The 16,609-nt window shown below is 42.6% G+C and overlaps 1 protein-coding gene across 1 annotated transcript in view; it reads left to right on the top strand.

Moving 5' to 3' along the window:
* The window catches only part of ANKFN1 (ankyrin repeat and fibronectin type III domain containing 1), a 66,163-nt gene extending 65,341 nt beyond the window's left edge, over nucleotides 1-822 (top strand). The window contains exon 17 of the mRNA XM_086624066.1: nucleotides 26-822. Within this exon, the coding sequence (XP_086480192.1) occupies nucleotides 26-822 (797 nt within the window). The remainder of the gene's footprint in view (nucleotides 1-25) is intronic.
* Nucleotides 823-16,609: the final 15,787 nt, after the last annotated feature.

The raw sequence follows: 16,609 nt of genomic DNA, 5'->3' as shown, positions 1-16,609 counted from the left end.
TAATGTTAATCAGTTCTCTTTGCAGATTCCCAGCCCTGCTCAGATGAAGAAGGCTGCTCTGAAGTATTCCTTCCAACTGACAGTGACTATGACTCCAGTGACGCATTAAGCCCCAGAGAATTAGACCTGATTTACTCCTCCTCACATGACATATCCCAGCAGGCAGGCAGTGGCCTGGGTGGCAGTGCACCTGATGTTCTCCAAGTCCATGACATGAAGCCTTGCCTAACATTGAAAGAAGGCCTGGCAGAGTGTAGTGCCTTTGATAGTAACACTGAATATTGCACAGATTACATGAGCAATCTAACCATGTCAGGGCTTACATCAAAAAGCATAGACAAGTCCTCTAGCTCCAAGCAGCCGTTGAGATTTTTAGGGAAAAAAAAGCTAGGGAAACATCAACATTATAATTACTTCAGCCGGCATCATCGTTGGCTGCGTGTGCACAGCGAGACACAGTCTGGCTCTCTGTCTGAAGGCGTGTATACTCAGCACCTCATGAGATCTTCAGACTTGTCTCAAGAACCTACCTCCAGTGAGCAGTTAAAGATTCCCATCGATGAGTCTCGGAGCACTTTCTTACCTCATGCATCCAGCCTTCCAGAAGATGGGCAAGGCAAGTATGAGGAATCAAGGCAAAATGTCCATAGGATACATGTGGAGCCTTATAAAACAACATTTTTGGGTGAAGAGGGCAAGTCCTGGGCAACGAGCACACAGTCTGTAGAACACAGGCATGAGCACAATGCTATGCAACAGATAATTGGTCCAGATGACCAGTCGGGTTCTGTTATCTCAGAAGTCTTCAGCAGCACGCTTTAACGCCAGACTTACTGCTTCCCATTGCTCCACAATGAGACAGTGAGCATTGTGCATATAGGACCATACTTTCACAATCACTTGTAAAAATCCAGCTCCTGAAATGGCAACTCATGCCACTCAAAGAATCCTAATCTTTTGACTTCATCACCACACTTCTGGTCTTACAGGGGTATCTGTCATGATGCAAGCATTATTATTGGCATCTGCAGCTTTGCAGGTAGAGTCATAACGGTCACCATAGAACGGAACAATCTGTGGCTGCACATCTAATTATCAGGTTTTGCCGTTCTCTTGATTTCCATGTATCTCTGAGCATGCAAAATTGTAAGCACGAGCAGTTCTGCCTGCAAGTTAGCAGAAACCGTAACATCCTTGGTGTCATCATGTTAGGACTGTGTCCTAAACTTCTATTAACCTGTTTTCCACCATTTCCTATAATTTTTGCTACTTTTCAGCCTTCTTGAATGGATTTAGGTTGCATGTAACTAAAGTGCTAACTGGTCTAGTAATACAGTTAACCCAGAGTTTCTAGCCACTTACAGAGAAATGAAAATTCTTGGAATATCTAGAAAACGCCATCAGCATCATCTCTGAATGCTGTCAGAGCCTGACATAATTATCACAATTAATTTTTTTCAGGAGCTTAGATTTCAAACTATCTAAGTAGCAAGTTATTTTAAAAGCTTAGGAGGTGAACCTTGAAGGTCAAGAGCAGGCAGAATGAGACCAGGTTCTGAAGGAATAATATGCAGGGTCTAAGTGAGATTGAAGCAAAGCTTGGTCTTTTCTTCTGCACACCACACAAGAGCACATTTCTTTTTGTTGGAGGCACTGTCATACAGCCATTGAAAAGAAACACCTTTACTTTTGTTCCTCAATATTCACCATAAATTCCAGGAATATTTTAACACCATGCCTGAAATTGGGATATTCTGGCAGTTCGGATTAGAGAAAGTTGGGGTGCAGTGTGAATCTAAGATTTTTTTATTTGGGCCACCAATAAATCTTAATATCATAAGGAGGGTGGGAGGTGGTGTTTCAGCATGCTGTATTTTCCTAAAGGGACATCACAGTGAATCATTATTTTGTCCTTTGCAACCAGAATAAGACTTATAGTAGTACAGAAGATGATCTCAAATATGAAATCTATATTAATGAGAACTGTAACATTTGAGTCACTAAGAAATGAACTAATGTGGAGAGAAACCCCAGCTGTTGCACAAGCTTTAATTTTTCTTAAACAGTTCTTGAAGTTTAATTTTATAGGCTACATTCCCGCTGGTTAAATTCCCTCACTCCATGTTTGCGCAGCCTTCTACCTTTCAATTTTTCAGCCTCCAGGTGGATACATTCTAAGGCCTCCAATAAAGAGATTTGAGTTAAATAGTGAGTTTACAAGTCCTTGAGGTAAAGGTAAGGATTTGGGCCCATGATCTGTGGTCCTTATTAAATAGCACTTCCATAACCCCAGTGCTATTAAAATCCCTGTGAACTCAATCCATAAATTCAAAAATAAATGTTATTCACTATTTTACGCTTGGTCAGTATGTGGAAGCCAAGAAGAGTCTTTGCAGTGATATAAGGCAAAAACTTTCTGTAAGGGATTTACATTTGTAACTTCTCTTTTTGGGAGAGGGACGTTAACTTTTTTGCACCAAAAATATTCATTTATTACCTGGTCCAAAGCTCAGTGAGGATGGAAAGACTTCCATTCACTTCCAAAGGCTTTGAGTGAGACCCGTACTGAAAATTCCTGTGGGTGAGAAGATGCGGGGCAGAGCAGAAGTGTCAGTGCCAACTTGAGCTAGAAGGACATACACTGCATGTTTTATGCCACATGGAATTGCATGGGGAAAACCTGACTCACAAACCTTGGAACCAAACAGTGATGTTTTACTGTCACTGAAGGCAGTAATGGCTCGTTACATGAGGTTATGTTCATTAGCAGAAGGCTCTTTACCTTCTTTAGCCAGAACAATGCAATGCTCATATTCAGAAGTCAAAATAATTTACATTGTTTTCTAGTACACAGCACCTAGCCCAGGCTCCCCCAACCTGCTTAGTCTCTAAGTAAAACTGCCATAAAACTGCCTATTAAAGAATAAAAATAACAATCGCTGAGGCCATATGTTCTTGCAGGAATTGAAGAGATGAAACAAGATGTTCCTAAATGAAAGCCACCCTGCTTTGCTTTGGCTCTTCAGGAACAGTGAGGGCAAGAAGTAGCAAAATCTAGAGCACAGCAGGTACACATTGCTGGTTAGATAAGGATGTAAAAATCTGTTACCTACTCCTGCTGCTGGACTTTTCCAGAAGTAGTCATGTATCTAATAAAGAGCTGGATTCTTTACTGGTAGAAAGGGCTTGACTTCATCATAATTTTCTGTGCTAAGATGGAATTTGACTCTGGGAGTGCAAATGTCAGCCACAATCTACTCCACCTTGACTTTAACCTCGTTATATGGAAGTAGTGTTTACATGATGTCCAGTGGGGCATACTTCTTTGATCCTATGACCTCTAGATTGAGGTTCTTCCACATACTTTAATAGTCAAAATATAACTGATAATTCTGACTTTAAATAGTTCTGGTTATAAAGCACTGAATTATCTTTTGGTAGATACATGTGTTCTTTGTTCAAAATTGCTATCCCTACCTATTCAGTGGGTGACTGAGTAAAGCAGCTCCTTAAAAGACCAGTAATCAATGCTCAGATCTAAATAAATAGTAGAAAGCGGTGCCTTTCAAGTACTGTCATAATACTAATCATATCACTTCTGCAGTTCTCGTAGGAAGATCACCCACACATTTGATGAGGAACTATAGCAATTCAGAAGAATCCTGCAAAATACAGCACTGATCCCCAGGCCACAAAGGCACGAGTGACTCTTCCGAGTAGGGCTTAAAGGCTCACAGTCAGGAATCACATTAAAATTAGGAACTCCAACCTTTGCTTTAATTACTTGAACTCTTTCTCCAGGTTGAGCTAGAGTGCCCCTCCAAGGATTCTTGCACAGAAACGGGAAATGCTGTGGCTCAGAGCCCCCAGCATGCTAGAATTTCATTAGCCAGCAGACAGCTCTTTCAAATGAGTCTGTACTCACATTATATCAGCTGAAGCTCTGCTCTAAAGTGCATACTTGGGCTTTGCAAACTTCTGAATCCCTCTCTCTCACTCATGTATCTTGCCACAGAACCTTTGTCCTGCATTTTCCAGGAAGTCTATTTTCACCTGAGCTGAACCCAGTCCCTCCTGTTTCTAGGCATGACTTGGACTGGCTAGAAAATAATATAGTGCTTTAATAGTATGACTCCACAAAAAGAAAACAAACAAACCAACAAACAAACATGGACTGAATCTCCTATGGTCCAAAACAACTTTCCTGTTTCTGCTGGTAGGAAGCGACATATAGGTAAACTGCAAGGATTACACTCAAAATTCCTTGCATCCGCAGGAAGGCAGTCTGCCCATGGACAGTTTGCCTCAAGAAACCTGTGACTCAATCATTTATTTCCCACGCTTGTATTATTTTATTCTTTGCTTTAGATATTAATTAAAAAATGGACTTTCTATATAGTAAGAGAACACAGAGTATTCTATAAATTAATATTTTTAAATACAGACAGTAAAGGAGGAGGGGAAAGACAGAATATTTTATCCTGAACATTTATGTTTAGAGTGTTTTAGAAGAGATGGTGCATCTTTAAATTCTCCATGGTATAAAGAAATGCATTAAGTTGCTGGTCAACTCTTTTAAGGTGTTTAAATGCATGGCTCATGACTGTTATGTAAAACTTCAATACAGCCTTACAAACAACAAGGGTATAGTGTATTTGAAAATATGGTATACAGCTTGGAAACTTACTCTGAATTTCTCTGAGGTGTTGAACTTTGCCATCAGCAAAAAGTATTTTTAGTAAAGAGGCCTTGAACTTTCAGACAACAGAGATTTCATCAGGTTGGTTCTCTGTTTTCCAGTGCAGAAAAACATTAAATAGCTAAAATGCTTTATTTGTAAGTATAATTTATCTTTTGATTCCATGAAGTAGAACTCATAAGGCTAAATCATGCCCAGAAGTGAGAAGCAGAGCTGTTTGCCCAGTATATCCTTTACAAAAACCAAGGGCAACATTCCCCAAGATGGGCTGAGTGTTATACTCTGGAAACGAGCTCTGGCCAGGAGTTTGTCCCTCTTTTGGACAGGCACCAGCTACCGCCCTCTCTTCCTTCTGCTAAGTGCACGTTTGCACGGTCCTTAGGAGTCGTTTTATCGATTTGACTGGGCTTTGGAGCAGGCCCCATAGATTGCTGAAAGCTGTACAGATCCTACCAGCTCAGAGATCATCTCTCCTCTGCACTGGTATTTAGGAGCTCTCACCCAGCCAGCTGTCTCTCATACTGGGCTTCTGCACGCTAGAATACGTTCCTCAGCCTTTTCCTACCACAGCATCTTGGGCAAGATTTAGCCTTTATACCAGTCATCCCACAATAGAGTAACGTGTTGTTAAGCTCGTCCATCACTAGCTATAGAAAACCTCCTATTTTGCTGGTCAGATAATAAGAATAGATTTTTTTATGTTTATAGTTATTTCAATTTTCTTTCTTGGAAAAGCTATGGGAAGTCGATCTAAGGTTAGAGAAAGCGAGTGGTGTAGCACTGATCTACCTTATTACTGTGAACTGTAGTAATTTATTAAGCAGATTTTAAGCTAAACGCACAGACTTTTTGTGTTTTACTTCATATAAAGGTCAGTTTGGGCCAAATCGAGACATCCTTGGACCTCTTTCCAGTTCTTTTGCACCACTGTAAATCAAGAGTAATTCCACTGAAGCCGAGTCAGGTATCACCTTGTATAAATCACCACACCCCCACTGGCTCACAAGGCTGGCTCGATACTGCTGAGGATCTGGATCAGTGTCCTGACGAAAACAACACATTTAGGCTGGTGTAAAAAATGATACGTGTAAGGAGGACAAAAGGGGTTTTATCTCATGGAATATTCCCCTAGAGGTCACAGGGACTGTTGTCGGAGCTGGGCTCAGAGAGTGGGCCCACCATGCTGCTGTGTTACTGGTTGTACTGGGGGGAAAATAGATACTGCATAATATATCACTACATTTTCTAATAGGGACCAAATTTCTCTCCCATATTATGCAAACGAATCCCCTAGTGAATGCAATGGCAGTTCCAGGTATTTCGCTGATAAAAATGAAGACTGTTTAGGGTTATTGGGAACTTGGGGGAGGGGAAGTGGGGTTGTTTGTTTTTTTCCCCTCAGAGAAAAAGTAATTTAAGTGAAATGTGCAAGGCAGTGTTTAATTGCTTCCTGCCTTGTTTGTACATAGCAATTTGGCTGTTTATTGGTTGTCTTTGTTCAGATTTTTATTGTAACTTGTTGCTATATATGCAACCAAGCGTATGTTAAAGTTTAAACTTTGGTACATAATAATGCACAATTTTATGTGCTTTAAAACTTTGTAAATATATAGATGAACAATGTATGCTGTGCTAACTGTGATCTTGGGACTTGACACAACAGTATTTTCATGCATATGTACCTGCAAACGGTTTGAAAATAGCAAAATATATATTGAGGATGGCGATGAGCCAAGAATAAATGAGTGCCGTATGACTCATGCTTCTTTAATAATTCCTGAAAGAGGCATGTATAGTACATAAAATAGACAATAAAAATAATTTTCGAGACTACAAATATTTTTTATAACTTCAGATATTAAATACTATTTTAGAAAAAAGATTGGTTGGTAAAAGAAATCTTAGGTTTATTCAAGTGAATCATTGTCATAAAAATGTTCTTAACATAGATTTTTTTGTTTGATCTAATACCATAGGAACCTAGCTCTTTTAAGATTTAGAAGACTTGAAGTGCTCTTGCATTCTTACAACTCCTGTGATCTTCTAAAATTATGCACTTCAAGTCTTCTCGCTCATTAACAAAAAAAAATGCTGGTTTATACATTCACCTAATCCTAAATACCATGGGTACTTGCGTATAATCTTTAAATTGTGTTTTTTGAAATATGTTCTATTGGGTAGCCATGTACGTGAGCTTTACAATCTGTGGGAATCTGAATGTAATTTGTGTTTTTCTCTGAATTCTATTTCTATTGGAAAGTGACTTTCAAATATGTTCTCCAAATTTTGATTTTGGTCTACATATTCAGAAGCCTAAATGAAATAAGCATGGCTTCCAGAGCTTGTGGGTAAAAATAACCTCCTATCGACGTCAACAGAAACTGAAATTCACTTTATATACATGTAAATGCCTTAATACAGAAGTGATACCGAAGTGGTCAGGTTTGAAGGGGCATCTTTCTTATCAGTGTGTTACAACTGCAGAAGTTGCTGGCACACAGGCATCTCTGCATCAAACCAGTGAACAGCATAAAACCCTCCCAGGCTGGCAGACCGAGCCCCCTTTCTCCAAGGCTGGGGGCTGTCGTCCAGGCTCTGCACGTTCCAGCTCTGTGTTCACAATGACAGACAGGCAGAATTTGCTGTGCATTTCTGGTGCCAACCCGTGTTTTCAAGCCACGTTGTAAACATACTGTATTGTGGGTGTGTATGATCTGTCTGTAGTCAAGAAACATCCCAGTGTTCCCTACCAAGGGAATTATCTTACAGAAGAGAAACACTCTCCTGGTGTGATTCCTCTGCTTTTCACACATTCTTGTACACAGAAAAGCATGCAACATTTCTAATTTAGTATAAAATTGGGTTACTGCGTTTAAGCAAAATAAGGACAACTCCATTTTGAATGCTGGAGTGAAACTGGAAGGATTCTGCTTTGGGTGACTGTTTACCTTGTTTCAGAGCTGGACAGGTTGGTAAATGTATTTTAACTCTCATACTGTCTGAGCCTCTCAACGTTTCATGTATTGTTCTCCCTTTTGTACAGATAATGCCATAATTGCAATAAGTGATGTGCCCAAGGTCACACAGAGAGCTTGTGACAGAGCAGGGACATAATTTCCTGGCTAGCATCCTTATGACATCATCAGTTGGTTATCCATAGCTTGTGCACAGTATATATGGTAACGTAAATGTTGGCGAATGTCTGTATTTCAGCCACGACATGCCAACTCATTGCAAGCTTCAGCATAACAGCATCTTACGGGAGTATCCGTGGAGGTTTTCACACATGGAAAATATTTTAACCAAAACATAGCCGAAGTGGAATTGAGCAGCAGAGCAAAATAATTCTTAAAATGTAAGATAAAACGTGACTGTCAGTCATTTCTGCTTCCTTGATTTTTGATTTCAAAACATTGTTACCACATTTACTAAGTCAGTAAAAGAAAAAAAACAAATGCAACTAATTAGTCGTGTACAGCAACCTAAGGAATTAACTAGAAAAAACACCACAAGACAAAGAAGGATTTTTGTGTGCATGTACTTGAATTACTTCGGTGCATTTTTGCATGTACCATGCATTTTTTCGGGCCCGGTCGTTCCTGTGTTTTGCTTGCCCCGAGCTGAGATTTCTTCTTTATATAAGGAGATAAGTAGGTGAGCAGTGCAATTCTTACAGACCTTTATAACAAGTTGGCCATGGTTTCCTGAAGGACAGTGCTGTTTTATAATTGCCTCTGTGTTCTATGCTGTTTTACTGAAATGCTTTTAAATCAACTGGAAAGAACTCAACAAACTCTTACAGGCATGTTTCTGACTCGTTTTCTGACAGCAAATGGTAACTATTCCGCTGTTCCATTCAACTGTATTAACGTATATAAACTGTCAGCACTCTGAGCAAAATATTAACTTATTTTTTAATTCTGCCTTTAAATAAAAGCTTTGGGTTTGATTCGGGTTTTTTTTTGCTTTGAAAACACACAAAAAATCTTTATTAATAAGCTTTGCTGTTCTCTTCCCCAGACTGTTGTTTGCAAACTCTCTTTTCAAACAAATATATGTCATTTAGAAAGCGGTTATTAAAATATTTCTATTTTCTTAGAGGTTTTGATTAATAAATATTAATTAATTAGTCCTAATTAATCAGTAGGACTTGGGCTCCTTACCTGTGTGAATAACAGATCTGATTATTCTGATTTTCCAGAGCAAACATCCAGGAAAAAAATTCAGGTATGATCCCCCCCTCTGCTACTCACATACACACTCAGTTACAGAGAAAAAATGGTAAACTGAGCAACAACTTTTGAGCTTTGTAAACTAATATTAAAGTAAATTTAAAGACAAAGCAGCCTTTTATACCAGTAAATATAAATGCTTTGCTTTGGAAATATCAAAATAAAATCACTGAACTTGGTGATATGGGCAATTTTTTGAGTGAATCAATGTGATATCTTCACAATTAAAATTATTTCAAAGTTTCAACCAAATTTCATTTTTCAGGGGAAAAAAAGGAAACGCCAAAATGTTTTGTCCAGCACTGTTTGTCATCACTTTCTGAAATCCTGAAGCAAAACATTTCAAGTGAGGATGCCTTCATTAAGTGGTGATAAATAAATTCGTAATAGATGACTGAGTTGAAACACTCTTCTGTAAGAAATGCCAACATCTGCCACTGCTGTTGATTTTAGTGGTAGTTAGGAGTGCTCCCCACTTCTGAAAATCAGGCATTTTTTTTAAAGACTTCATATTAGTCATGCACATATGAGAACGTGGCTCTGGTTCCCCTCAACTGTGATCATTTCTGGTCCACAAAAGATTTTGCCACCTACATGGAGGTTCTTTGCAAGAACCTGCATGGCCTTCACCTCCTCCCATATTGCTTTTTAAAATGTTTGAGAAAGGCAAATGTTGCTCTTTTTTTTTCCTTATCTTCATTTTTCCTGAAACATTCACAGAAAGGAGCTAAATCAGAACCTGGGCTTGAGCAGTTTAACACCCAATTCTCACAGCTACATATGCTTTGAACCCGGCCTCAGCAGAACAAGGATTTTTTCAGGCTTTCTTCTGGGGCACACTTGCTCCTTCCCCGTTCTGTGCCTTCTGGTTTCATTCTGATCCCCTCGTGGAGTTCTCTCGTGGCTCCATCCTGATCCCTCTCTTCCTCGAGTCTGAGTCACAAGAGCAATAACCCTGCCTGCTTCGACCGACTCAGTGCCTCAGCTGTTAGGGTAAAGCCCACGCTCCCGAGGGACTCACGTTTGAGTACAACCCCAGGATTGTCAGGGCTCTGGCTGGCAGTGCTGCCGAGGGGACAGTCTAAGGCTCTATTTTAATCTTCTGGAGCCCGGCCAAGCACTGGAATGGAGCTGCCAGCACAAGGGGGGCCCTCCTGTTCACTGTGCCTGACCTCCCATCAGGAGAGGTGCTCGTGTGTTCCTTCTCAAACTACTAGGGCTCTTTCATTGCGCCTGACCTCCCATCATGAGTGCTACCAGGGATCCAGCTTCGACTACTGGGGGCTTAACCCTGGCGCAGGTCCAGCACGCGAGCCACACGCTGCTTGTCTCCAGATGTGAGATGCTCCAAGTGTAAATTCAGGCCCAGCTGGCGGGGGCTGTTTCAGGTACTTTGCAAAAGCAGCCGCGGAGCGGAGCGCCGCCGACTCCTCGCCCTGCCTAACCGAGGTGGACATAGTGCTGCACCGTTTTCAGCTGCTTTTTTCATTTGGGTAGATGCGTGTAGCCAGCATTCCACTGGTAACAGTCCCAGACGGATCCATACTCCTGCAGCGGACTCTTTAGCCTGACTGCAGACACACACTCCTGTCTTGAGCGCTGCCAGCTCCACAGCCCATCCCCACAGACAGTAATTAGGTAAATAAGAGCTGGCTGTGCCACGGGCCTCGGGAGGAAGCTCGTGAACAACAGTGACGCACAGGGCACGCCTCACCCTCGCCCAGATACCCGGAGATGTGCATTTTACCAAAGACCATTCCAGAGGTTAGCAGTTCCGCTAAGTCACGCCAGTTTTTGCGGCTCAGCTTTGCAGATCTCTCCTTCCATACGGGCAACAAATACAGCGCCGGTCCCCTCCTGCCCTGTACTGCTGTTTGCTCGGAGCACTGGGACACCAGCTGCAGCCCATCCTGCGCACCAAGAGCTGTTCCCTACACCAGCAAGCTCCCAGCGGGGATCTTACCAGCAACTGCCTATGCTTTTCTTTTACATTTGCTGCATATCATAAATACCCACATCACCCTCCATGCCAACCTAACACACCTTGCAACACTACTGAGTATTCTTTGTTGAAAAGAAACGTATTTTCACCACCCTAAGTCAGAACGTCCGGATTAACTTCATTAATTTGCTACTAAACACGCGCATCGGGCCGGCTCTACGGAGCCGCGCAGGTTCACGCCTCGGCGGCCCGAAGCCTCCGATGCTGCTGCAGCGACGGAGCGCGGAAGTGGCGGGAAAAGGCTTTGTCCTGCGGAGGGCGAGCTGGGGCTCCCGGTGCCGAGGGCGAGCTGGGGCTCCCGGTGCCGCAGGGCGAGCTGGGGCTCCCGGTGCCGAGGGCGAGCCGGGGCTCCCGGTTGCCGCAGGGCGAGCTGGGGCTCCCGGTGCCGGCCCCGCTTCGCCGCCCGCGCAGCACAGCGCGGCCCCGCGCGAACGCTCCGCGCGCCGCCCCGAGCGCCGCTCCGCGCGCCCCCGCCGCGCGGCGCCCCCTCCCGGGCGGCCTGAGGCGCCGCGGGAGCGGGGAATTATCCAGGGATCCACAAACGAGTGGGATGAACAAACCCCTCCGGTGTTCCCGCAGCCCCGTGACCCTGCGCTGCGACACCACGGCAGGTCCGTGCTGCGGACGCGGCGCCGCGTTGCGGGAGCTCAGCCGCGCGGGTCGGTCCTCTACGCCACCCACCAAGGGCCGCCGCCACCGCCGCTCAGGTATTTATCGTTTCTGGGGCTCTGAGGTGACCAGAGGCCTCCCGCGGGCGGTGGGGGCTGTGGCACAAGCGGGGTGGGGCGATCGTGCCTTTGGCTCACCAACGGTCACGGCCGGTCTGAACCGTGATGGCAACCTGCCGCCATCACCACCGGCCTTCATCTGCCGCCCAGGGATCTGCACCGTGCCTTCGAAATCCCGCAAGGGTTGTCAGACCAAAGGGGAGTGAAAAGTGCTGTGTGAAAACCTGATGCACGAGAACATTCGAACAATTGGAAAACGTGTGAACATTTCAGGCACTGGCACAGGTTGCCCAGAGAAGCTGTAGATGCCCCATCCCTGGAAGTGTTCAAGGCCAGGTTGGATGAGGCTTTGGGCAACCTGGTGTAGTGGAGGGTTTCCCTGCCCATGGCAGGGAGTTGGAACTAGATGGTCTTTGAGGTCCCTTCCAACCCAAACCAGTCTGTGATTCTATGATTCAGGCGTGGGTCCACCCGGGTGAGGCATCTGGACAACCGAGGGCAGCTGGGGTGTCATCCATGTGGGACGGGTCTCTGGAAGACGGTTGGCACATGCGTTCTTGGCAAAGTTAAACTCAAAAAGATTACTGTGTTTGAGTGATTGCGTCACCACAGGTTTCCGAGTGACTCCACGCTCAAGATGCATATTTTAAATCTCCCCTGCTGCTGCTGCTAATTTGTTCCATATTTACCATATTACTTAGTACTTGCAAATGGGTTTTTTTTTAGAACGTAAACGTTAATTAAATTAGATAGCTGTAGCCACAGTAGGCCAAACTCATCTCTGACCCTTAATGCCATTGCAGTCCATGGTTTTCACATTCAAGACGAATATAGTGCTATTGACTTCCCTCCCTACATTAATCCATTGTACTTGAAAAGAAATGAAGCTTTTGCTTCTGTGTAAGCTCAGATCGTAACAATTTCTATGTTGAGCTTTGTGCTGGCATTGAATCCTAAATGTTTTCAAAGGACGAGGCTGCTGAAACTGTATTGCCTGTTAAAATATAAATAGGTGGTGAATATATACAACAATTCTGACTTAATCAAAGACCACAGTTCTTGTATCTGCATCTGTCAAGGTAGGATTTGAGTAAGAATGTAGGTAAAATAAAAGGCTTAATGCAACAAGCTTTTAAACCCACATTTACTCAGCTGGAGTTTTTATGGTAATATTTTTCCATAAAGTAAATCGGCGAACTCCCGCAGTATCAGAAAAAGGGGCAACTCAGAAGAAAACTCTCATGCACAGGTCTCCTACGTTCTGTAGTGCACCCAGTGTCCACTATTGCATTTTTTAAATCCATTGAATTCAATTATATTAAATCCATTGAATACAATACAATTATATTTCAGTTACCATTTATTAACAGAATACCCTTTATGCGCTCGATGATAGCTTTCGCTTCGCAGCACATATGAAGCCAACGAGACCCACGCTCCGGGCCGCGCTAATGTGCAAGCTGATGAGAGGCCCATTGTTTTTGTGACAGATAGCTTTAGTATTTCACTTTCAACATGTTCTACGTTATTTGCTAAACCACTTTACAGAAAATCAGTTTAACCAAAACTGAGCAAAAATACCTTAGTTTGGGCAATTAATTTAACTGAAGATTCATTTCGGTATCCAGTGAAGCCATGAAACTGGAGAGAATGCAACTGTACTGAGCATCAGCTGCCTGATTACATTCCAACTAGGCAATAATCTAGTTTCCAGCTTTCATGTTAAAAATCTCATTTGAAGTTACAAACTAATGGCTTTCACTGGTATTTAACTTGCTAAATGTCTCCTCTATTTGTGGTTTAACCAATTATTTTAACTTTAATTCTTTGCCAAATGACCAGATTTACCGAGTCATAATAATGTGTATTAATACAAGTAGTAAAGTATTTCATCCTGTTGTGGTAGTCAGACTTCAGAAAGGTTCAGAACGATCAGCAGAGGTTTATAAGAATGATTCAGGAACTGGAAAACATACCTTAGAGCAAGATACCTGGGCAACTCTTTCTAGTTCATTTAACCAAGAGGTGAGTAAGAGCTATTAGCTCCTGCTCAGTGTGTATCTTCATGAGAAGGATGCTTCAAACTGTAAAGGTGTCCTAACACTGAAAAGACACTGTACTGTGAGACCCAGTGTCTGGGTACTGGAGCAGTTTTGAGTAGAAATAGGGAGTACAATCGACTTGTGGAGAAAACTTGCTGAAGATGGACTTGCCCATTGCAGTGAACTGCCTCTCTAAATTCACATTTCTTATTGGATGTGGAAAACAAAATTATTTGCCTCCTAACACCTTTTGTTAAGTAAGGAAAAGCAAAATACGTGTCTTATGATGAACTCTAGAAGTACGTTTAATACATACGCCGTAAGACACATATACCACAGCAGGTATTCCCACGAACGTGCGCTCAGAAATCACTTGTATTTGGCCCTGTGCATGCATTACTCATGCGCACACATGATTTCTGTGAAAGTTGAGGGAAACGAATAAAGATGAAGTCACTAAAAGAAAAATCAATTCAAGTGGTTGCACTTCAGCCCAGTTTGTGTGCTTAAGGTCTGTTGTGGGGTTTTTTAAGGCTACATGCAAAGTTATAAGAAAAACTGAAGAATAGATTGAACTTTACCTCTGGAAAATGTGTCTTGCATTGGGACATTCTTTAAATTAAAAGATACCTATTGAATACTTTTTCAGACTGGATGGTATCACTCTTTAATGTGAAATTTGTGGAAAAAGAACCAATTGTCCCCATTCCCTTGTAACTTCACCATGTACATGTGGTGTACATATTTTCAGCATAATTTCGCTAGTCCTGCTGGTGTAGTGGTTGATGTCTCCCATGCTTTAATTCATGCAGGAATTATTTCAGTCTGCATTGTTGACTAGCCTAAATAGCCTGCGTATTAGCAGCCACTGAAATGAAGCATAGTTTTAGACGCCACGTGATGCTTAGCAGTTTATTATTAGCTTCATGTTTTGTAGAATTTCATAACACACAGTCTCTGCCCTTTAGTGATAAAAATCAGCAGCTATGGAAAAAATGGTGTGGTTGGACTGTACCTGTTCCTCTATGGCCTTTCTGTCCCTGTCCTAACCCGCTGAGCCCTGCTGGAGAATGCAGAGCCCTGGGCAGTAGCACACTAATACCTCTGTGCTGCTTAATAGGTTTGGGGAACGAGTGGGTAGTCTGATCGGTCGGGTTGTCATCAGTCAGGAGGGAGTATTGCACAGACGGTGACTTTGCCGTCTGTGCAGTGCCCACCCGGGTGTAGGAGCATGTCCTTCAGCTCTTGGTGCTGACTCTGTCCCAATCTATGGCCAGAGAACTTGTGATTTCACTGAGACCTCTGGAAAGGACATTGGAAAACTATTGGCAGTGTGAGTGATCTTAACTTAAGTCTTCCAGCCTGAGCAAATATACTGCTCTGGTTCTACCCTGTACTCTCTAGGCTGGCAAGAAGGCACGGGCTGAAAGTGCAAATTAGTGTACTTTGAAGGTTGTTTTGGTGTGAATCGATGGGGGGCAGGCCAAAACATTTGTCGGAGCACTGACGCTACACAATAAATAAATAGGGACTTTGTGCACCCAGTTTTACTGGAAACGACGTTGAGATAGATGTTCACTTTTTCAAAGAAGTGAAGGATACTGGAAATTGAATGGTCCCAGTAAGAGTGTTGGTTCTGGGAGATGAACACAGGTTAAGACCAGCCTTTTTGGATGCAGTTTGGCAAGAGTGAAAGTTGGCAGAGCTAAGCCGACAGCGGGTGCTTTAAAAATCCCATCCTTGGCCTTTTATTACCTCTGGGTAATATGTTCCCTCGGGCTGTGTGACTACACAGCAACACACCTTTAAGTACTTCCGTGCTGGTTTTGAGTGTCGGCTCATGCTCTTCATGAGTTGCCTGCAGGCAGGTTCATAAATTATCTGCTGAGGCTTATTTTGCTTATGTGATTTTTGAAACATGCTTAAACTTAGAAGATACTTAGTATCTTTGTCTCTTAAAAGACGTTCTGCTATAGTACATTGCTCTTACTCTTAGCTTTTAGGTTTCACAGAAACTCATAAAAGCCTCTTGACCAGCAGATGTGTGGTAAAGGTCTGCTGGCCACAAAGACCTGCTTGCTAACCACGTGCTGTTCGTCAAGGTGCCTCCTCTCTCCTGTGTCAAGTTCATCAACGGAACTTTGTTGGCAACAGTGAACAGTTAAGGAGCTAAATGTCTATTCCATGAGTGGCCTGACGAGTTACCAAAGCATATTTTTGTAAAGAAACATGCAGCTCAACTTGTGGTGGCCATTGAGAAGCTGAGCTGCAAAAACATCAACACCACAAGGACACAATATTTTTCTCTTGATTACAACACGCTCATTTATTTTGGAATTCTTATGCCAGCTGAGGACTACAGGGCAGTGACGGTAGAAGCGTTGTCCAGATGCCAAGGAAAAGAGAGAACTGCATATGTACTCCTGTCCTGAAATGGCAGAGGGTAGGGAGAAGGGCTGGGTAATGATTTGAAAGAATACATTTCCATAAACTTTTTCAAAGGAGTCTGCAGATTGCTCCCACAACAGATACATGTAATACTTTGAAAATAGGTACAAAATCCAGCTGATTGCTAAATTCTCAGGTCTGCTTGTTCACTTGAAGAGAATGCAGAGATCTGCAGATTCAGAACAACTTTTCTTTTAAACGTAAGGTAAATTATTACCTTTCAAATCAGATAGGAAAGCCATCACATAATAAGGTACTTGTGGTGGGAGCAATCCCTGTAGTATGTATTCCCAGGGCCTGAGTGATAGTGGGCTCTAACATCTGACTGGGTTGGTCAGGTAGCAATAAAAAAAAAAAAATATAATAAAGACTTTATTTTGTTTTATGAGGAAAAGTCAAATCGCTATCTTTCTATAGCACATGTAGACAGGTTTTTTACCTCTTAATATGTGATAATT

The sequence above is a fragment of the Tauraco erythrolophus genome, chromosome 20 (assembly GCF_009769465.1).
Source record: "Tauraco erythrolophus isolate bTauEry1 chromosome 20, bTauEry1.pri, whole genome shotgun sequence".
NCBI lineage: Eukaryota > Metazoa > Chordata > Aves > Musophagiformes > Musophagidae > Tauraco > Tauraco erythrolophus.
This window is presented reverse-complemented; position numbering and strand designations above follow the sequence as displayed.